The sequence below is a fragment of the Chiloscyllium plagiosum genome, unplaced genomic scaffold (assembly GCF_037043375.1).
Source record: "Chiloscyllium plagiosum isolate Xiang-an unplaced genomic scaffold, Cpla_swu_hap1 HiC_scaffold_10, whole genome shotgun sequence".
Taxonomy (NCBI): Eukaryota; Metazoa; Chordata; class Chondrichthyes; order Orectolobiformes; family Hemiscylliidae; genus Chiloscyllium; species Chiloscyllium plagiosum.
The window spans coordinates 84,266,587-84,289,776 of NW_028270148.1; the positions used below are offsets into that span (position 1 = coordinate 84,266,587).

Consider the following 23,190-nt stretch of genomic DNA (forward strand, 5'->3'; position numbering starts at 1 on the left):
CTGTGCCGGTGACTGAGTCAGCCTCTGATTGTTGACTTCTTAATTAGTTTTACAAAGTACCCATGCTTCCAGCCAGGTTTCATGCCTGATCCAACTTCCAGGAAAAAGCTCAAGCCCAGTATAACACCACAAAACTGGCAGACCAGATGGCATAGTGAACTTGGACACCCACCTGCCTCTTTTCTTGCACATGTAATCAGACCAGAAATCTGCCAAATACAATTTCTGATCAAACTTGTTCACATGATCTTGGGGGGGATTGATGTTACTCAAAGCCCTGCCCAACTATAGACATGTTCACCTCTTGAGGGCCCAAACAAAGACAACTTCACCAGCACCATGCAGAGGAAGGCTTGGGCTTGGACCTGCAGCATGTCAGGTGGTCACTGGGGTAGAGGCAATAGGCCCGAAGTAGGAGCACTTTGGATGAGGTTTCCACTTCTATATCCACTTTCATCATCATATCTACTCTAAACCAATGCCATATAGAGTCATAGAGTCATACAGCATAGACGCAGACCCTTCGGTCTAACCAGTCCGTGCTGATCATGTCCCCAAACTGAACTACTCCCATCTGCCTGTGCTTAACCCGTATGCCTCCGAAGCTTTCCTATTCATGAACTTCTAAAAATGTCCTTTAAATGTTGGAACTGTACCTGTATCCATCACTTCCGCTGGCAGTTCATTCCACATACAAACCACTCTCTTTATGAAAACCTTTCCCCTCGTGTCCTTTTTTAAGTATTTTTCCTCTCACCTTAAAAATATGCCCCTAGTTTTGAACTCCCCCACCCCAGGAAAAAGACCCTTGTCATTCATTTTATCTATGCCCCTCATGAACAAAGAACATTTACAGCCCAGGAACAGGCCCTTCAGCCCGCCAAGCCTGAGCCGATCCAAATCAACTGTCTAAACCTGTCGCCCAATTCCTAAGCTTCTGTATCCCTCTGCTCCCCACCTCATGCACCTGTCCAGACACATCTTTAATGAATGTACCGTGCCTGCCTCTACCACCTCTGCTGGCAACACATTCCAAACGCCTACCGCCCTCTGTGTGAAGTACTTGCTGCATGTATCCCCCTTAAACTTTCCACCTCTCACCTTGAAAGAGTGACCTCTCTTTATTGAATCCTTCACCTTACCCTGGGAAAAAACTTGTCTCTATCCACCCTGTCTATACCCTTCATGATTTTATAAAACTCAAACAGGTTCCCCCTCAATCTCCTTTTTTCTAATGAAAATAAACCTTACCTACTCAACCTCTCTTCATAGCTAGCACCTTCCGTACCAGGCAACATCCTCGTAAACCTTCTCTACACCCTCTCCAAAGTAGGTATAAACAATGACTGCAGATGCTGGAAACCAGATTCTGGATTAGAGTGGTGCTGGAAAAACACAGCAGTTCAGGCAGCATCCGAGGAGCAGGAAAATCGTTTTGGGCAAAAGCCCTTCATCAGGAATAGAGGCAGAGTGCCTGAAGGGTGGAGAGATAAATGAGAGGAGGATGGGGGTGGGAAGCAAGTAGCATAGAGTACAATAGGTGAAGAAATGACCTGGGAGTTGCAGTGGGAGAAAGACTCCCTGAGATTCTTGTAGAGAGAGGAGGAAAACTTCTTCAAGACAGGCATCCTTGCAAGAGGATTCGCAGTAGGGTTAAAATCAACTAGGTAAAAACAATGACTGCAGATGCTGTAAACCAGATTCTGGATTAGAGTGGTGCTGGAAAAGCACAGCAGTTCAGGCAGCATCCGAGGAGCAGGAAAATCGACATTTCGGGCAAAAGCCCTTCATTAGGAAGGAGGCAGAGTGCCTGAAGGGTGTCCACATCCTTTTGGTAATGTGGCGATACAGTATTCTAAATGTGGCCGAACCAATGTCTTGTATAATTTTAACATGACTTGCCAGCTCTTATACTCAATACCCCAACCAATGAAGGCAGGCATACTATATGCCTTCTTGACCACTCTATCCACCTGTGCAGCAAACATCAGGGTAAAATGGACCTGCAACTCCCAGATCTCTCTGCCCATCAACTTTTCCCAAGGCTCTTCCGTTCATTGTGTAATTCGCTCTAGAATTAGTCCTGTCTAAATGCATCACCTCACATATGTCTGGATTGTAAACCATCTGCCACTATTCTGCCCAACTCTCCAGGGTTCAGAAAAGATTTACAAGGGTGTCGCCAGGGTTGGAGGGTTTGAGCTACAGGAAGAGGCTGAATAGACTGTGGCTATTTTCCCTGGAATATTGGAGGCTGAGTGATGACCTTATAGAGGTTTATAAAACCATGAGGGGCATGGATAGGGTGAATAGCCATGGTCTTTTCCCTGGGGTGGGGTAGTCCAAAACTAGAGGGCATAGCTTTAAGGTGAGAGGAGAAAAATTTGAAAGGGACCTAAGGGCAGAGGGTTGTGTGTATATGGAATGAGCTGCCAGAGGAAGTGGTGGAGGCTGGTACAACATTTAAAAGGCATCTGGATTGGTAAATGAATAGTAAGGGTTTAGAGGGATATGGGCCAACTGCTGGCAAATGGGACTAGATTAGGTTGGGATATCTGGTTGATATGGATGAGTTGGACCGAAGGGTGTTTCCATGCTGTCCATCTCTATGACTCTATGATATTTGGTGTACAGATTTTTAAAAACCGAAGAAAGGGATATGATTTAGTCACAGTCTTGGCAATCATCACATCAATAGTGTTAATATTCTGTCATTGATGGAAAAAGTCTACATCAGTGTCAGAGATATTTGGAATTCTGGCACGATTTGTGGGTTCCTTGAAACTCCAAAAATAATTTAACTGGCAGAGGGGAGGGACTGGGGAGTTATCGTCAGCTGAGGGATTGGAGGCTAGAGCCCCAAAATATGTCAGCATGATGGCAACACAACACAAACTTGTTCAATTCCCACTTTTATATGAATGCAATTGAAGGTACATGGGAAACTTCCTTGACGATGTCTCAAATTAGATACAGTACAGGGTCAAGTAATTCTGACTTTAATCTAGCATTCTGCCTTTAACAGTCAGTGCCTAAGCTTTCTAAGCTGTGTGAAACTTGCCAATAAGGTGAACGCACAGTAATGACGTACTGCCCTGTGAAATTAATAGGCTGGAAAGCCTTTGAGACCATGCATCATTTCCTTACCTAGATGAAAATTTATGAATGTAGGACTTTCTCAGGAGTTCTACTTCACCTGCTTCACAGGTGGTGTTCACTTGGAGACAATGTCAGTATCTTGTACTTTATGCGCATTGATCTACACTTTCCTGCTGTCAATCTTCATCACAGCCTGCGGATCATTTGTGTTTTAGGCCTCTGATGAAGAACAACACAAGCATAAAACAAAATCAAAGCACTCTTGATGTGGGAAATCTGATATAAAACCAAAAAAGCAAGAAATGCTCAACATGTCTAGCAGCATCTGTTAAGAGCAAAGCAGAGTTAATATTTTCAGTCAATGAGCTTTCATAAGAAAAATCAGCACCAGGAGCAATGCCACAGTGTCAACAACTGCCTTCTCTTTATCCAAATCTTGCCTTGCAGGACAGCATGACTGAACACAGAGCTCCAGCTCACACAAGGCATGGGACATATAGACTGAGATTCATTTTTGGACATAACTGTAATGGTACTCAAGCTTTCTCAGCAGGTCATTGTTGTAGTCTGCCACCTCCTGGTAGACTAGCTCCCCCACAATAAACCAGCTGGGCATGCATTGCCAATAACTATCAGAGCTTTCAGAGCCCCAAACTCCTTTGTGTGCAGCCACTACAGGGACCTACTAGTGAGAGATAGGAATTAACAATCTGTTCCCCATCTTCCCATCTTCATATGAAGGATACCCTCACTGTGTTATGTGGCACTACCACCATGTAAAATAGCACAGGTTTCTAACAGATCTAACTATGCAAAACTGGACATCCATGAGGCACTGTGAGCCATCAACAGCAGCAAAAATATACAACAACGCAATCTTTAACCTCTCAGCCTGCCATATCCTCTGCTGTACCATTACCATTAAGCCAAGGTATCAATACTTGTTCAGTAAACAATTCAGGAGGACATGTGAGGATCAGGGCCAGGCAGACCTAAAAATGAGGTGTCACCTATTTGCATGTCTAGCAGCAAAAGTAGCAACTTATAGACAGGGCTAATTGATTCCATGACCAACAAATCAGACCTCGGCTCAGTAGTCCTGCCACAACCAATCATGAATGGCAGTGGACAAGTAAAAAACTAACTGGAGAAGAAGCTGTACAAAGGAGACCAGCAGATTAGTGCAAAAGATAGATTTGAAGCATTTGCAATAACTTCAGTCAGAAGTTCCAACTAACTAGGCCTCTTTCAGAGGTTCCCAGCATCAATGCCAATTCAGCTAATATGATTCATTCCATGTCAATCAAGACACAGTTAAAGACACTGGATACTACAAAGGCTAATAGTCCTGGCAATATTTAAGGAAGACATGCTCCAAAACTAGTTGAGCCAATAAGTAAGCTAACCCTGCGCAGCTACAATTTTGGCATATATCTGAAAATGTGAAAAATGGCCCAGGTGTGTCCTGACCATGAAAAGCAGGACAATTTAACTTGGTCAGTAATCGCTCTGAATCTACTCTAACATCAATCAGCGTTTTTTTAGCAATGACTGGTTTGGATTTACCAGGGCCACACCTAATGATCTATTTATAATCTTTAATGTATATATGGACAAAAAGTTGATATCCAGAGATGAGAGTGACAGTCCTTGACATCAAGACCACATTCCAACCAGTGTGGCAATAAGGACACCGAGGATAACTGGAATCAACAGGAATCAAAGACAAAACTCCCCATTGGTAGGAGTCATACCTACACATAGGAAGATGGTGATGGTTGTGGTTGTTGGAGGTCAGTCATCTCAGCTCTAGGCCATCTCTGTAGGATGTCCTCAGGGAAGTGTTCAAGGCTCAACCACCTTCAGCTACTTCATCAGTGATCTTCCCATCAAAATAATGTCAGAAGTGGGGTTTGCCAATTATTGCATGATATTCAGCACCATTTTTGACTCCTAAGATACTGTAGCATTCCATGTCCAAATGTAACAAAACCTGGACAATATCCAGATTAGGAAAAAGTGAGAACTGCAGATGCTGGAGATCAGAGTCAAAAACTTTGACACTGGAAAAGCATAGCAGGTCAGGCAGCGTCCAAGGAGCAGGAGAGTTGGCTTTTTAGGCATACACATTTAGTCAGGAATATGGGGGAGGGGGGAGGCCCAAGGACGTTGAGAGATAAATAGGAGGGGAGTGGGTCTGAGAGGGAAGGTAGCTATGAAAGCGATAGGTGTATGCAGGTGGGGGGTGATGGTGATAGGTTGGAGCGGAAGGTGGAATAGATAGGTGGGAAGGAAGATGGACAGGTGTAAGAAGTTCAAGAGGGCGGTGCTGAGTTAGAGGGTTGGATCTGGGATAAAATGGGGAGGGAAGATGAGAAAACTTGTGACATTAACATTGTTACCGTGTGGTTGGAGGGTCCCAGGTGGAGGATGAGGTATTCTTCCTCCAGGTGCGGGTGGCTAGGATTTGGCAATGGAGGAGGCCCAGGACTTGCATGTCCTTGGCGGAGTGGGAGGAAGAATTGAAGTGGTCAGCCACAGGGCAGTGGGGTTGTTGGGTGCATGTCTCCTGGAGATGTTCTTTGAAATGTTGCACAAGTTGGCATCCCCTCTCTCCAATGTAGAGGACACTACATCGAGAGCAATACACACAGTAGATGAGGTGCTTAGATGTGCAGGAAAATCTCTGCTGGATGTGGAAGGATCGTTTGGGGGTTTAAATGGAGGTGAGTGGGGAGGTGTGGGCACAGGTGGTGGGGTGTGACAGTAGGTGGCGGAAATGGCAGAGCATGTCACGCTGTATCTGGAGATTGGTGGGGTGGAAAGTGAGGACCAGGGATTCTATCCTTGTTAGGGTTGGAGGGGTGGGGTTCAAAGGCAGAGGTGTGGGAAGTGGAGGAGATGCACTGGAGGGCATTGTTGAGCACATGAGAGGGGAAATTGCAGTCCTTGAAGTAGGAGGCCATCTGGGATGTTTCAAAGTGGAATTGGTCCTCCTGGGAGCAGATGCAGCGGAGGCAGAGGAATTGAGAGTAAGGGATAGCATTTTTACGGGGGCTGGGGTAGGGGGGTGGTGGTGGGAGGAGATGTAGTCCAGGTAGCTATGGGAGTCAGTGGGTTTGAAATAGATGTCCGTGTTGAGTCAGTCACCAGAAATGGAGTTGGAGAAATTCAGGAAGGGGAGGGAGGTGTTCAAGATGGTCTAAGTGAACTTGAGGTCAGGGTTGAAGATGTTTGTGAAGTTGATCAACTGTTCAGCCTCCTGGTGTGAGCATGAGGTGGTGCCAATAGAGTCATCAATGTAGTGGAGGAAAAGGGGAATGGTGCCAGTGTAACTACGGAAGATGGACTGTTGCATGTACCCAATGAAGAAGCAGGCATAGCTGGAGCCCATGCGGGTGCCCATGGCTACACCTTTGGTCTGAAGGAAGTGGGAGGATTCGGAGAAATTGTTGAGGGTGAGGACCACTTCAGCTAATCAAATGAATGTGTCAGTGGAGGGGTACTGGTTGGGTTGGCAGGACAGGAAGAAATAGAGGGTTTGGAGGCCTTCATCAAGGCGGATGGACGTGTATAGCGACTGGATGTCCATGGTCATAGAATCCCTACAGAATGCCTACAGTGTGGAAACAGGCCATTTGGCCCAACAAATCCACAACGACTCTTCAAACAGTAGCCCACCCAGACCCATTCCCCTACCCTATTACACTACATTTACCCCTGACTAATGCACCTAACCTGCACATCCCTGAACACTATGAGCAATTTAGCATGGCCAAGCAAGCTAAACTACACATCTTTGGATTGTGGGAGAAAATCGGAGCACCCGGAGGAATCCATGCAGACATGGGGAGAATGTGCAAACTCCACACAGGCAGTTGCCTGAGGCTGGAACCTGGGTGCTTGGCGCTGTGAGGCAGCAGTGCTAACCACTGAGCCACGATGGTGCCCTGCACCGTGAAGATGAGGCATTGGGGGCTGGGGAAAAAGTCATGGAGGAGGTGGAAGTCATGTCCTGAATGCATGTGGGGAGTTCCTGGACCAAGGTGGACAGGGTGGTGTCAAGTTCAGTGGGGCAGGAGCAGGTGGAGGCAATGGGTCAAACGGGGCAGTCAGGTTTGACAATTTTAGGTAAAAGATAGAACCAGGTGGTGTGGGGCTCCGGGACTATGAGGTTGAAGGCAGTGGATGGGAGATCCCCTGAGGTGATGAGGCTGTATTTGGTCTGGGAGATGATAGTTTGGTGATGGGAGGTGAGGTGGTCGAGGGGTCAGTAGGAAGAGGTGTCCATGAGTTAGTGATATACAGGTCAGTATACAACTGCACCTTCTTTGTCCGCTGGTTTGATGGTGAGGTTGGGGTTGGAGCGGAGGGAGTGGAGGGTTGCATATTGCGAGGATGAGAGGTCGGAGTGGGTGAGGGAGTGGACAGGTTGAGGTGGTGACAGGTAGTCTTCATGGTGGTTTCAGCAGCGGTGGTCTTGGTGGTGATCGCGGAGGCAGTTGTCCTGGCAGCTATCACAGAGGCATATTTGGCAGTGGTCTGTGGGGTGGCGGCGGCGGAAGTGATATTATCATTGCTGCAGTGGTGGTAGCTGCAGTGACCATATGGCTAAAGGTGTCCGAGCGGTTTTGGAGGCCGGGAGAAGGTTCTGGAACAATCGAGGAATTCTGAGTTTGGAGGTAAGTATATGAGAGTTTGGTGTAATTACGTTCCTTGATGTCCGATAAGCTGGAGAAAAAGCGTTTGTTGAGTGTGTGGATTCTTCTCAGGATTAGTGCTGACAAATGGCAAGTCTCATTCATGCCATGCCCCCTGACATTCAAATGTGATACCATGACTGAATCCCCCACTATCAATATCCTGAGATTACCACTGGTCAGAAACTGAACTGCGCTAGCCAGGTAAATACAGTGGCTACAAGAGCAGGTCAGAAGCTCAGAAATCTGCAGCAGATCATTCACTTTCTGATTGTCCAAAGTCTGTCCATAAGGCATAAATCAGGAGTGTGATAAAACACAGCTCCAACAATAATCGAAACGCTTTCCATCATCCAAGTCAAAGCAGCCCACTTGATTGGCACTATATCCACAAACATTCACACTCTCAGCACCATTGCTCTGTAGCAGCAGTGTGTACCATGTACAAGATGCACCGCATAAATTCACCAAGATTTGTTAGGCTGCACCCTCAAAGCCCATGGCCACCATCATCTGGAAGGACCACAGCAGTAAATATATCAGAACACCCCCACCTGCAGGTTCCCCTCTAAGCCATTCTAACTTTGAAATATGTCAACATTCCTTCACTGTCACTGGGTTAACATCCTGGAACTTTCTACCTAACAGCATTGTGGGTGAAATTACACCAATAGAACTACAGGAGTTAGAGCATAGCTCACTATAACCTTCTCAAGGCCTATTGGGGCTGGGCAATACAGGCTGGCCTATACTGCCATTTACATCTATTTTGCTACTGATGAGAACAGTCAGAATCAGATGGTTCTTGTATCTGCTGTATTAGTTGTATTTACAAACATACAGAGAGTCACAGGCTGCACATACGTTTCAATAAAAGTTTTCTTTGATCAACCAGCAGTGTTTGTCAGTTGGAAGGGCTTCCACTCCATTAATGTTCATTGCAATGTGACCACTAGAAGGTAGTCATTTATGTCCAAGCAAGTTAACCTGGAGGCTGTCACAATGCCTCCATTCTATACCAGTCAGCACCATTCTGCACAGCCTTTGCAACTCCAAATAGAGCAAGTGGGTGAGTCCTTGGAAACAAGGGCTATCCTCAAGTGACATGCCTGATGACATCAAAGGTGGCTCCACCACTGATATCAGGAAAGATGCAACGGGAGCCACACAAACACAAGGTCACTCATCGAGTAAACTATTTGGTTACCTGCATAGGATATCTGTCCAGGTCTTGGGTGCCCTTCAGAATATACCAGAAAGAATGTCCAGAGGGGATTGACCTGCTTTCCTTTGTACAACATACTGCAGCACAGAAGACGAGCTGCAGGAGGATGGTTAAGACACTTCAGTGAGGTCTTGCAAGGCTTTCTTCAATTCCATTTAACATAGCAGACTGACTGCAAACCATTGGTGAAAGCAGGTGTGCACTCAGTTGTCTGCTGTGGCTGATGTGCTCTATCGGTGATCACTCTTTCAATGGAAATACACAGTAGTGCAAAGGCTTGGAAAATCACGTCACTCATGTTTGAAATGATCTCGTCTTTGCAAGGGTATTTTCTCTTCCTTGTTGAACCTCCCAGTGACCTCTCTCCCTCACAGAGCACCAGTCTTCACCTCTGTTGCTGACTCCACAATCTCTCATTTCTTCACTTATCCTCACAACCGTGCTTTTCTTCACAGTCCCTTCCCAAATCCCCAAGACACTTCCATCTCGCTTGGAGTCAGTCACCTGTGGTCTGTCTTACCACTGCCACCCCAGTGGTCAGGCTCCTACTGCTCTGCTAATCACTCACTTGTCATTCCAGTCATTAATTTTGTGAGGGTATTCAGGAGCAAATTCATCCTTCCTTAAACTCAGATTTGAGATGTGGGAGATGAGGAATTTATACTTAGATATATAATTTGCCAGATTATGAAGGAAAACGAAAGAGGGGCTAAATTCGGCCGAGACTGAAGTATGTTTAATCTACGCTGGTTGTTTGCACTGCAGGCAGCATGCTATCTTCCTGCCAACTGTCCCTTTCAATGATTTTAGTGTCTAGCCAATACTAATGATGCTTTGATTGTATCACTGCTGATGAGTGGCTAGACTATTTAAAACTAGCCTGCATGACTCAACACTTCACCTTCTTACAGGAATGGTGTGCTGCCTTGCAGTTAGTCGAAGGTGACTGTTCTGTCGGAAACATTGAAGAATGGAACCAAACAAATCTTGGTGAAGGAGATGAATGAGGCAAGATGTCTTGTATCTCTAGATACATTCAGAAAGCAGTGGTACGGGTACTAGTGGAGGTCATTACCAAGTGTCATATGCTGTGGACCGAGATGCAATTAAACAATTTTTAAAAATATTTCTGCTATGTCACTTTGAACAAATATTTTAGGGATTTACCTTAGTCATCTTTTTAAATAGATTAGTTTAGATTCCTGCCTGATACCTGAGATAATTAAATAATTAAAAGCAGTTAAAATAACAGGGAAGCGACTATGTCTATGAGAAATCACTCTTAATAAATCAATGACCATGAAGGTGCAGAAATGTCTACTTAAAACTCCAGTCTTAACTCCACTATGTACATTTCAAGGCTTCTGTCAGCCTGAATGAAATGAACATGTTTTTTTGTCAAAGTTTGAACTGAAAATGGCTTCTATATTTTGATATTTATTAAATATAAACCCTGCATTTGGTTTTGAATTGTCTGCTAATACCTTGATCTTTTAATTGTATGAATACAATTAATCTTATGTTTCATGAAGATGTCATCCACAACAATTTTTTGATTTTCAATTAAATGTTCTGCTCTGAGATTCATGGCACTAGTCCATAAAGGCTTGGAGTGACTTTTCTCATGCAGTTTTCCATTGTTCATCTCATTAATTATGCAGTCAGCCTGGGGAATAGCTGTGTCCTGTGTGAAGTGATGCAGAATGAATATCAATGATTTTTTTTCCCCTCTGCAAGCATAAATACCACCATCATTTCTCTGCTCACACTGACAGGACCATCAATGACTCCACTCTGCAACTGCACGTATCTCTTACCATGGTCTATTGTAAGCTTATACTCTACAACTCTCTTATGATTGCATGCATCATGTCCACTCAATGGATCTCATTCACCTGATCCTCCCAACCCTTCCGGCCCAATCTGTTTTCTACTCACTCACTGCATATATTTCACAATCTGTCACGTTTATGTATCATTCACTTCCATCAATCCCACCCTTAGTCTCATTGCAGAAAAAAAGGATCATCCCACCCCCAAAATGATCCAAATGATGTAGTTGTGTCTCCATAGTACCCTGACTGACCTACCTGTAATCTTTAGACTGGTTGCACTTGACCTGCAGAGCTGATCCCCAGATTGTAAGGATATGGATACTGAAAGGAGAAAGTGAGGACTGCAGATGCTGGAGATCAGAGCTGAAAATGTGTTGCTGGAAAAGCGCAGCAGGTCAGGCAGCATCCAAGGAGCAGGAGAATCAACGTTTCGGGCATGAGCCCTTCTTCAGGAAAGTTTCTGAAGAAGGGCTCATGCCCGAAACGTCGATTCTCCTGCTCCTTGGATGCTGCCTGACCTGCTGTGCTTTTCCAACCAACATATTTTTAGCTATGGATACTGAAACTGTGGTAGCACCAAATATTTGACATGCCGTTGTCAAATTCCAGGACTAGAATTGGGTGAATCGCTTCACTGACTGTGGTGGTATCCCCTGACTGACTGCAGTCTCCCTCAGCCCATGCAGGACTATTGCCCTTTGACTGTCACACATTGCTGTTTGGCTGAAGCACAGGCAGCATGTTTGCTGAATTAAACTGCTGGCAAATGCCCCAGGAATGACATTAACATCATATTGGGCCATAAAGTGTCAGGTCCATCCGTTGATTGTTCAAAGCCTGCAAGTCATAGATGTTTCTGAACTCCACAGTAAAGTGGTTGGGGACCTACGTTGTGCATGAGTTAGTCTGATGATATGGAAAAGCTAAATTTGCAGTGAATTTGGGCATGAAGAAACACTGTTGTGAAGAAGTATGGATGTAGGATTGCTCGCTGAGTTGGAAGGTTCATTTCTGCATGTTTTGTCACCCTACTAGGTAGTATCTTCAGTGGACCTCCAGGCGAAGCACTGTACATGATTCCTGCTTTCTATTTATATGTTTAGGTTTCTTTGGTTGGTGATGACAAAGGTGTCATCCACGTAGCAGACCCAAAGCTTGGGTTGGATGGTTGGCAGAGCTATTTGTTCAAGTCTCTGCATTACTGCCTCTGCTAATCAATAAACTCATCAATAAACAAAACAAATTAAAGGAAATCTTCAACACCATCAATAATACCCTTACTGGCATAAAATTCACTAAAGAGGAGGAAAGCAACAACAAACTGCCATTCTTAGATGTCACTGCCACAGCCAATGGGCAACTTCAAACCAGCATCTACACAAAAACAGCACATACGGACTAAATATTGAACTACAGAAGCAATCATCCCAACATCCACAAACGAAGCTGCATCAGAACATTATTTCAACAGCCAACACACACTGCAGCACAGAGGAACTATGCAGAGTAGAGGAAAATTACCCATACCATGTATTCAAAAAGAATGGATACCCAATGAACACAGTCCGCCGATTTCTCAGCAACAAACCCAAACAAGCAGACAATACACGTTCAGAAACCCTAGCCACTCTCCCCTACATCAAAGACATCTCGGAAATGACTGCCAGACTACTCAGGCTCCTTGACATCATGGTAGCCCACAAACCCACCAACACACTAAAACAGCAGTTAATGACTTGAAAGACCCTATACAGACAACAAGCAAAATTAATGACATTTACAAAATACTTTGCAAGAACTGTAACAAATACTACATTGGACAAACAGGCAGAAAACTAGCCACCAGAATACATGAACACCAACTAGCCACAAAATGACATGATCCTCTCTCACTAGTATCCTTATATACAGATAAGGAAGGACACCACTTCGGCTGGGATAACACATCCATCTTCAGACAAGCAAAACAGAGACACGTACGAGAATTCCTAGAAGCATGGCATTCCAATCAGAAGTCTCAACAAACACATCGAGTTAGACCCCATCTACCACCCCTTGAGAAAAAGAACCGGAAACGACATCACCATAAGAAATGACATCACCACAGGAAATGGTATCACCACAGGAAATGACATCACCAACCCAAAGAAACCCAAACATACAAATATAAAGCAGGAATCATGCACACCTGGAGGCCCACTGAAGATGTTACCTAGTAGGGTGATGAAATGTTTGGAAATGAACCTTCCAGCTCTGCGAGCAATCCTACATCCAGAACCTCAACCTGAGCGACAAATCTCAAAACTTGCTGAAGAAGTAGTTACATATTGGTTAGGTTTAGTGAACTGCAATTGCCAGAAGTTTTCTGCTCTTATTTACATGAGGGAATTTGAGGCCTTCTGCTTACTTGTGGAAGGAGACAAGAATTGAAAGTCCATCATAAATAAAGCAGATTGAGGCTTTAATGAAATACAAGGATGTGGAAGTAAGGACGTCACCACACAATGGCACAATTCTGAAGTCACCATTAAGGCTTGATGCAAAAGCTGGAAGTTTTTGATGTCAGTATCCTGATTTTTTTTCATTCTGTTTGTTACATTTCTTGCTATTATTCATGCTGCATCCTAGCAGGTCCACCTCCATCTCTTGCTTTGATCTGCATGTCTATTTATGTGAATCTTTGCAATGGTTTGTACTTGGGAGTGTAGCACTATTTGCATAACTGGAATATATATTTAAAACCATGTAACCACAGAGTGGTTAGGAATAGGAAATTGACATTTGTCTTATTCTGTATGGCTTAAATGACAGAGGAAATGAAGTTGGGATGACGCCAGCTGACTCTTATCCATATGAAGCGTTAATTTGGACTTCTTCTTAAAGGAATCTGAGACTGTTGACAATAGGATAAAAGTTGAATTCAGAGCTTTCCTCAGCACAGATGCCCCAATACTTCTGTGGTGCTTCCGAGACATACTTCAAGGTCAATTCAGAGATGCAAGAAGAAGATTTTCTTCCCTCCAAGTTCCTTTTTTCTCTCTGCTCAGCTACACTCAGTATAGCTGATGGAAAGGGTTGACCTCTTATGAGAGATGATAGTGAAGCATGCAGCAGATTTTCATAACTCACAACATCAGTTCTACAAGTACTGCAGGGCTCATTGCTGAGCAGTCCAGCTCACTGCAACATTGTTTTAACATGTTGTGCTTATACATTTAGATTTCACACCTGGAATTATCAGCCACATTGATAGTAGACAGCATTCATGACTCATTAGCTATCTTCCAGTTCATTGCTATGGTTTAAATATTAAATTATGGATTACAGAAGAATGAAGGTTACCAGGATATTGAGCACTGAGTTCCATGATTCCATGTCCATGGTAACACTCCAGTTGGATGTTGAGAGGGTGGAATGCCATTTAGTTCTAATATAAGGTAGGGTTGAAACAAACACAGAGAATGCCGGAGAAACTCAGCAGATTTGGCAGCATCTGTGGAGATAAAACCGAATTAACATTTCGAGTGTGGTATGACTCTGCTTCTGATCCGAAGAAGAATCTTACTGGACATGAAATGTTAATTCTGTTTCGCTTTGCACAGATGTTATCAAACCTAATGAGTTTCTCCAGCATTCTCTGTGTTTCTTTCAGATTTTCAGCATTTGCATTATTTTGCCTTTTATAAGGAGAGTTGACATGTGGTTACTATAAAGTAATGTGTGTGGTCAGTAAAGGTATACATCATTGAAGGTATAATATAGTTCATTGAAGTACCTGATAGACGTTCATACAACCTGATGAAGGAGCAGCGCTCTGAAAGCTAGTGCTTCCAGATAACCTGGTGTTGTGTAATTTTTAACTTCAATAAAGTAGGGCTCCTGTAATTCATATCAGATTTCTTGGTAAGATTTTACTTTATGATTGATTATTTAATATTACACTTTGAAATTGCAGACTACCAAGTTGGAATAATCACATCTTCCTGATAAGACACAGCATTGCATTGAAGAAAAACAGGATCATTGTACTCCATATAACAGGTATGAACTGCATTCATGACAGAAATAAATAGCATGCAATTCAATGGTGCTTCAAGTGACTTTTTGACTTTGATGGGAAATGGTTGGAGAGTAGGACATCAAACACTGGGGCGCTAGAAAAGCACAGCCAGTCAGGCAGGACGGGAGGAGCAGGAGAGTCAACATTTCGAGCATAAGCTCTTTATCAGGAATGGCCTGATGAAGAGCTTATGCTTGAACTGTCGATTCTCCAGCTCCTGGGGTGCTGCCTGACTAGCTGTGCTTTTCCAGTGCCATAATTTTTTATTCTGATCTCGAGCATCTACAGTCTTCACTTTCTCTTGGAACGTTGGAAGTCATTGGGACAAGTAATGCTCCCAAGGATATGTTCAACGTTTATTAATAATTTGGTTAAAAGAAAATAGAGTTTTCTATCTTAGTCTGATAATGACACTAAATTTGAAGGGAATGTAAATTGTAGTGACATGGTCAAGAAGTAACTAAATAGCAAAAAACAGATTAATCGAGGAAGCAGAGCTATGGAAAATAAAGCTTAATGTAGGCAACGTAAGAGGCAATCTATTTTTGACCAAATAATTGTGAATTAGATTGTTTCCAACCAAAAGAAAATAATGAGCAGGAAGATTTGAGAGTTCAAGTACATTAACCATTTAAATTTTGTCGACAAGAACAACAAGCAATCAAAAAGGCAAACAGAATTTTTTTTATCTGAAGGCTAGAATATTTCAGGATGGAAGTTGTGCTGTAGTTATATAGAGCCTTATTTGGATTTTATGTGGAGTACTACTTTCAATTCATGATGCTCGGGAAGGATATATTTTCCTTGAAGGAGGTGAAACAGAGAACCATCCCTTCACATAAGGCTATCATAGCTATGTGATAGCTGTGAATTATGATGCAATCTGGAATGTTTGGAATTAGGCACTCAATTGAATTTTAAGAAAATAGATTGTGAGGTTTTGCATTTTGCTGTTTATGGTGTCTGGGCAAACAGTTTAGACTTGCACAGAAACAGACCACTTAGCCTCACAGTCCATGGTGGTATTTATGCTAAATACAAGCTTCGTCCACAACTGAATTTATTGAATCTTATAAACATATGCTTCTACTCAAACCTCTCATTTGTGTCTATGTATATTTGTGGATGTAAATTCTGATCTCACCCCTGTCCTTCTCTGTCTACCTTTTATATCTCCAAGAAGATCACTAGTGCTTCCAAATAAACCTGTTGGACTATAACCTGGTGTTATGTGACTTTTAATTTCATATCCTCGAAGATGTCAATCAGGTTGGCAATCTAAGTGTATTGTTACAACCTTTTTTGAACAAAGGTGTTACATGTGCTATTCTCCAGTGGTCAGGCACCACCCCAAACCTAGAAAAGATCGAAAGATTATGGCCAGTGTCTCTGCAATTTTCACACTCACTTCCTTCAATATCGTTGGATGCATCTCATCTGGTTCCAGTGTCATCAACTTTAAGTATCAATAGTCTATCCAGTACATCCACCTTATCAGTTTTAAACCCTTCTAGTGACAGAGTTTTGGTCACCTTGATCTGGGCAGCACTACTTTCTTAGTAAAGAAAGATACAAGGTATTAATTTAACACCTTAGCCATGCCCATTGCCTCTGTGTGTATATCCTCTTTGAGGTCCCTAATTAGCCCTACTCTTTATGTCCCTATAGAAAACTTCTCATATTCTTCTTTGTTAGCTTACAGTCTTTTCTCATAGTCTCTCTTTGCACTCATATTTGCTTTTAAACCTCCCCTCTGAACCTTCTTAATTATATTTTCTATCTGCCACCAGCCATTAACACATTTTATTATCTTAATCCCCTTCTCCTTTCTCATCCAGGCAGCTCTGGGCTCGTTTGACCTAACTTTCCTTTTTGTGGAAAAATGCCCCAACTTAACTTTTTGGTTGGCATCAACCATTTGAGCTGAAGGGCCTCTCTCCGTGCTGTAGGACGCTATGTGCAGGGCCAGGTGAATTGGCCATTCTAAATTGCCCGTAGTGTTAGGTAAGGGGTAGGTGTAGGGGTATGGGTGGGTTTCGCTTCGGCGGGTCGGTGTGGACTTGTTGGGCCGAAGGGCCTGTTTCCACACTAATTAATCTAATCTAATCTAGACTCTATGTACCTGTAACACCTCTTCTTTGAGGCTATCATTGTTCAGCAAAGCTTTTCCTGCAAGTCTTTGGTTCCAGTTTATCTAGTCCAGCTCTGTTCTTGCTGTATTGAATTCAGCTCTTCATCATTTTATTATTCTTACTCAGGATTGTGCTTTGTCTTTTTCCATTGTCGTCATAAACTTTCTGACACAAGTTTCACTGTTCTCTAGAAGCCCTCCCATCAATACTTGCTTGAATGGAGCCATTTGGTTTCTAAGATATAGGTCTATCAGTGCCTCCTTTCTGGTTTGACTGAACAAGTACTGCTATAGAAAACACTTCTGAACACAATCTAGGAGTCTATCAAGGTTGTATCTACTACCAACATCCTAATCAATATTTGGATAATTGAAGTCTCCATTATAACTACTCTGTGCTGTTTTCACCTCTCTGTAATGTCCTTGGAGATTTAATATTCCACATCCTTCCCATTAGATGGTGATCTGTAAACTATACCAAGCAATGTGATTTTACCCTTTTTGTATCTTATTTCAAGCTAAATTGACTGTTTTCTTGAACCCTCTGAGGTATCCTCCATCTGCAGCAAGACGATCACCTGATGAAGGAGCAGCGCTCCGAAAGCTGGTGCTTCCAATTAAACCTGTTGGTCTATAACCTGGTGTTCTGTGATTTTTTTACTTTGTACACCACAGTCCAACCGGCATCTTCAAATCAGCATTACAATGTTGTCCTTAACCAATCAATTTGTACACTGGCTTCTCCAAATCAGCATTACAATGTTCTCCTTAACCAATCAAGTTGGAAAGATAAAACACAGATCTGCAGATGCTGGAATCTGAAACAAAAACATAAATTGCTCGAGAAACTCAGGAAGTCTGGTCGTATCTGAGGGGAGAAAGCAGAGTTAACTTTTCGAGTCCAGTGACTCTTAATCAGAATGGCCAAAAAAATGTGTTACTTGTCACTCAACTCAGTAATGTAGCAGGGGAATTTCAATGCTGGCATGACACGAGTACGCAGGCTGATGTCAAAAAATTGGCAGATCATAACAAACTGCATATCTTTAGCTATTCACAACTAGCAAGGTACTCACTGTACTCAGCTTGGTAAGCTTGCAAAACTCATAACAGTATTCACCAATGTAGTTCCACAATTACTGCATAGACTTGGGTGTGCAAGGAATCATGCTGTCAGCCAATTTACGATGGTCAGTCGGGCTTAATGTACTTGCATGTACTGAAAGCTACATGCGTCAATATACAGAGAATGTTCTTTGCTGGGCCTATCTATTTACTCTTTTGAACAAGGGTGCTGCATTTTCAGGCACCATTCCTAAGTTTAGAGAAGATGGAAAGACTATTGCTAGCACTTGTGCAATTTCCACTCTCACTTCCTTTAATATCCTTGGACAGAAAGAATATTGTGATGTTGATTCATAATGGCCCTATGTTTCTTTGAAATAGTGCCCTGGGAACTTTTCCATTCAACTTTTCAAGAGGCTTAGGCCTCTGTTTAAAGTCTCATCCAAAAGCCAAAAAAGGCTTCCTTATTATTACTTGTACTTTAAGCCGAGATTTTGTGTGGAAATTACTAAAGCCATATTTGAACCCAGAACTCAGAGAGAATGCTACTAACTGAGCCATAGCTAACAAGTTGCACCAGGCCAGGACCTGGGCACAAACTTAACAAAAATATAATTTGGACAACTAAGTTAAGAATAAATAAGTGTTGCTTTAGCTCTTTCCTTCATTTTATGAATGGGGACTTCAATAAGGGTCTTGGCTAGATAACTAACATTTGGTTCAGATAACACCAACAGCTCAGATTTAATTTCTATTCCAGTTGGGGTAGACTAAGATCTGCATCCTCAATCTGTCCCTGAGAGTGGAAGGAAATGGCAAACTACCACTGACTTCCTGAAACATTTTCTTGGCAGTGTAAGTCAGGATGAAGCATTAACAGGCAGTGAGCTGAAGACCTGTCTTCTAGTAGAGCAGCCATACGTCCACAAGCTGTTGGCTTCAAATTATACTGGCCCTTCCTTGCTCCAGATTCTGAAGTTTGCTTCTTCATGGTATATTGAAAATGGATGTTGGGACAGTTATAAATTGATTATAGGGGTTGCCTAAAATAATTTGAAAATTGTAAAAAGACTGGAGAGGACCCAACTAAGCAACTGTTGAATTCAATAGTCTTATGGTATCTAAGAGCATCATCTGAAGAACCTTATTGTCTTTAATAATGATTTATTGTATTTATTTGTCTTCCAGACCTACTGACCCAAAACGATGGATTACATTTACGATAACTATGGTTACTTTGAATACAACAGTACTTTTGATTATAACGGCATGGAATTCTTGTGTACAATGAATGATACCAGGAAATTTACATGGGTGTTTATTCCAGTTTTGTATTCAATCATCACTGCAGCAGGCGTTATTGGCAATGGTTTGGTTGTGTTAACCTATTCCCTTTACAAGAAGGTGAAGTCTATGACTGACATGTACCTAATGAATTTGGCTATAGCCGATATACTGTTTGTAGTTACTTTACCATTCTGGGCTGCAAATGAAGCAAATGGGTGGATCTTCAAGGACATTGGATGTAAAGTTCTCAAGGGGCTGTACAGCGTCAACTTCTACAGTGGGATGTTGTTGCTAGCTGTTATTAGTATTGATCGATATATTGCTATCGTTCACGCAACTAAGTCCTTCAATTACAGAGGAAAGGCACTGATTTACAGTAAAATTATTTGTGTAGTTATCTGGCTATCTGGAATTGTTGTATCCCTGCCAACATTTGTTTTTAGTGAAATGTACAAGTTTCAAACAACTGGAGAATATATATGTGATATCAGGTACCCTAAAAACTATTCAAGTATTGGTAAAATGATTGCTCCAACAATACAACTCACACTGGGGTTTTTTATACCTCTTTTAATCATGGTTTTCTGTTATTCATTAATAATTAACACACTTATCCAAGCCAGAAACTTCCAAAGGCATAAGGCATTTCGAGTTGTATTGGCAGTAGTGATAGCATTTGTCTTCTGCCAAGTGCCATACAATGTCATTGTACTTTATGAAACTTTAGTTAAAACAGACAAATGTGACCTTCACAAACAAATGACCATTGTGCGTACAGTAACACAATCTTTGGCCTTTTTACATTGCTGTCTAAACCCTGTTCTCTATGCATTTATTGGTGTTAAGTTCCGGTTTTATTTTACAAAAATTATTCGAGATATCTGGTGTTTAAGCAAAAGGTACATGACATTTCGCCACAGTCCATCCAGGCGTACCAGTGAAACATTTGTGTCAAAGCGCACTTCTGATTTTGATATTGACAACCCATCATCTTTTACGGTATGATCTTCACCTTTTTACATTAACTCTTTAAATTCAAACTTCACGCCAAAGTGGGATGTTAAAATACTGTTTCACAATCTTTTCTGCTAATATATTACTGCATAGTGTATGTATAAGGAATATAAGAATAGGATTCGAGGTCTAGTATGCTCTTTCACACCACAGAATACTTTGATTTTCCCCATCTGTCACTTTGCTGAATCTCTTGTTGAAAATGATAACTCCCAAGAAAATAAACTTCCTGACAAAAGAAGCACAAGATGATAATTTCAAAATTAAACTCTTATCCATCTATATTTATAGTGGCAAGTGGAAAACATTCCATCATTCTTCTGACTTGTGCCTCGTTGATGGTGAAAGGGCTTTGGTGGGCCAAAAGGCGAGTTATTCACCAATTAATAGCTAGCCTTTGATTTGCTGTTGTAGTCACAATTTATTTGGCTGGTCTAATTAGATTTGTACCCTCGAATGCCAATGGCAGGGGATTCAATAACAGCAAATGCCATGAATGTCAAGGGAAGGTGGTCAGGTTCTCTTTTATTACAACTAGTCATTGAATGGCACTTGTGTATCATGTATGTTATTTGTCAATTTACATCACAATTCCTGTTCAGATCTTGCAGCAACTAAATTAATCATGGGTAATTTATAAGCTCAGTGTTTATTGAACTGATGATATAAGAATCTAAGAGAAAGTAGTAAGACATAGGATCATGTGGGACAGTCTGCCATTCAGTTAGATCGGGGATGAATTTTCCACATCAACTTCACTTACCTGCCAGATCCCTGTACCCCTTAATTTCCTTAGTTCCTCACAATGTTATCTAATTCAATAAGATCACCTCACATTCTTCAAATTCATGGATCTATTCTACTCACTCTTTTAAAAAATGATAGTGCAGGAATCCCAAGAGTGAATATAGATAACCTGTGATGCAACCATTCTTGCTCATATCCTCTGAGATATCTTCTGAAAACTCAATGTCAGTTTTCACACTAAAATAAAACAAAGAACTGTAGATCTGAAAATCTGAAACAGAAACAGAAGTATTGAAAAACTCAGCAGATCTGGCAGCATCTGTGGAGAGAAAACAGAGCTAACATTTCAAGTCCAGTGACCTTTCAATTCTGAAGAAGAGTCACTGGACTTGAAACATTAACCCTGTTTTCTCTCCTCAGATGCTGCCAGATCTGCTGAGTTTCTCCAATTTCTGTTTTTGTGTCCATTTTCACACATAAAATGGCAACAACCAGTACTATTAACTCAAAACTGCTTGTCTGGCATTAGATACTGGATGAACAGAAAGTTCCCTAATCAAATATTGAACAAATGAAACCATTGTCTTTGATTTCCCCCCAGTGACCTTCACTTCTGGCCTGTGTACTTTTGCTGGTAAGTGTCTGAGGCTGAACTAGACTTTAGATTCACAGAATTCCTACAATGCGAAAAGAGGCCATTTGGCCCATCGAGTCTGCACCGACCCTCCAAAGAGAATTCCACCCTATTCTGATAACCCTGTGTTTTACCTCGGCCAATCCACCTAACCTGCATGTCTTAGGACTGTGGGAGGACACCCATTCAGACACGGGGACACACACTCCACACAGACAGTTACCCAAAGTTGGCATTGGACGTGGGTCCCTGGCACTGAGTGGCAGCAAAGCTAACCAAAGAGCCACTGTGCTGCCCACAGTCTATCATTTTCAGGAAGCGAGTTTTCAATGACATAATTGTGTTGCACTGTCACTGATGCAACTTATTTTAGCCTTTGTAATATTGACCAGTTTCACCCCTGTTGAAATCTTTATCTGTGCCCTTGTCACCTCCAGGTTTCTCCAAAGTAACGCATTCCAGACTAGCTTCATATTCTAGCTGCTGTAAATTTGGGATCATACACAAATCTGTTGTTCATATTCTAACCTGCACTGAATCTTATTAACCTTGTACTTGCTAATATATGCTGCCTTCTAGTTAAGCAACACCTTTGTTTCACAGTTTTCGTCACTTTTTCCATCCCTCTGTAATCCTCTCCCTCGCCCCAGAACCCTTTGAGATATCTACAATTTGGCATGACTGATTTTAATTGCTACACTGTTACTGACTGTGCAAATCATAAACTTTGAAATTCCCTCCAAAAACCTTTTGTCCATACTTCTCTATTTTAAGATATTCATTAAAAATTAATTATTGTCTAAACTTTTGTTGACCCACCCTCGTATCTCCTGATGTGGTTCGGTGTCATACTTTTATTTTTTAATGTTCTGTGAAACCCTCCAGGATATTTAATCATATTAAATTCACAGCATAAATTCAAGTGATTTTTGTTATATTTCATTCTCTTTGTAATAAAGTTTAATATATAATTCGCCTTCTTAATTGCTTCAGTACCATCATGCTAACTTACTGTGTTCTGTACAAAGACTCTCAAATCCCTCTTGTTTCCAGAAGCACAATCGAAACTTGATTTACATATTAACTGGATTTCTGTAATACAGAAATGTAGTAGTACTTTTTCAAAAAAATTCAAAAATTCAAATATTTATATTAACTGAGTCTATTTGCTTCAATATTTCTAATTTCTTTTGTTATGATAATTTTACACAATCCATTCTAAGAAAACTATTTTTTCTTTAGTATGAAATGTACTTTTTATTATACTTGTTGGAATTTGCAGCACAGAAACAGGATATTTGTTTCAATTGTTTTCTGCCATTACTTAATCTAACCATATCAATATAAACTTCTGTTCTTGTTTAATCTCCCCTCACCTGAATAATGAAGAATA

At 41.8% G+C, this 23,190-nt stretch overlaps 1 protein-coding gene across 1 annotated transcript in view; it reads left to right on the top strand.

The window, feature by feature from the left end:
• The window catches only part of ccr6a (chemokine (C-C motif) receptor 6a), a 46,204-nt gene extending 24,698 nt beyond the window's left edge, over positions 1 to 21,506 (top strand). Inside the window, exons 3-4 of the mRNA XM_043696272.2 lie at positions 14,815 to 14,900; positions 19,304 to 21,506. Coding sequence (XP_043552207.1) covers positions 19,322 to 20,407 — 1,086 coding nt within the window. The 5' untranslated portion in view covers positions 14,815 to 14,900; positions 19,304 to 19,321 and the 3' untranslated portion in view covers positions 20,408 to 21,506. The remainder of the gene's footprint in view (positions 1 to 14,814; positions 14,901 to 19,303) is intronic.
• Positions 21,507 to 23,190: the final 1,684 nt, after the last annotated feature.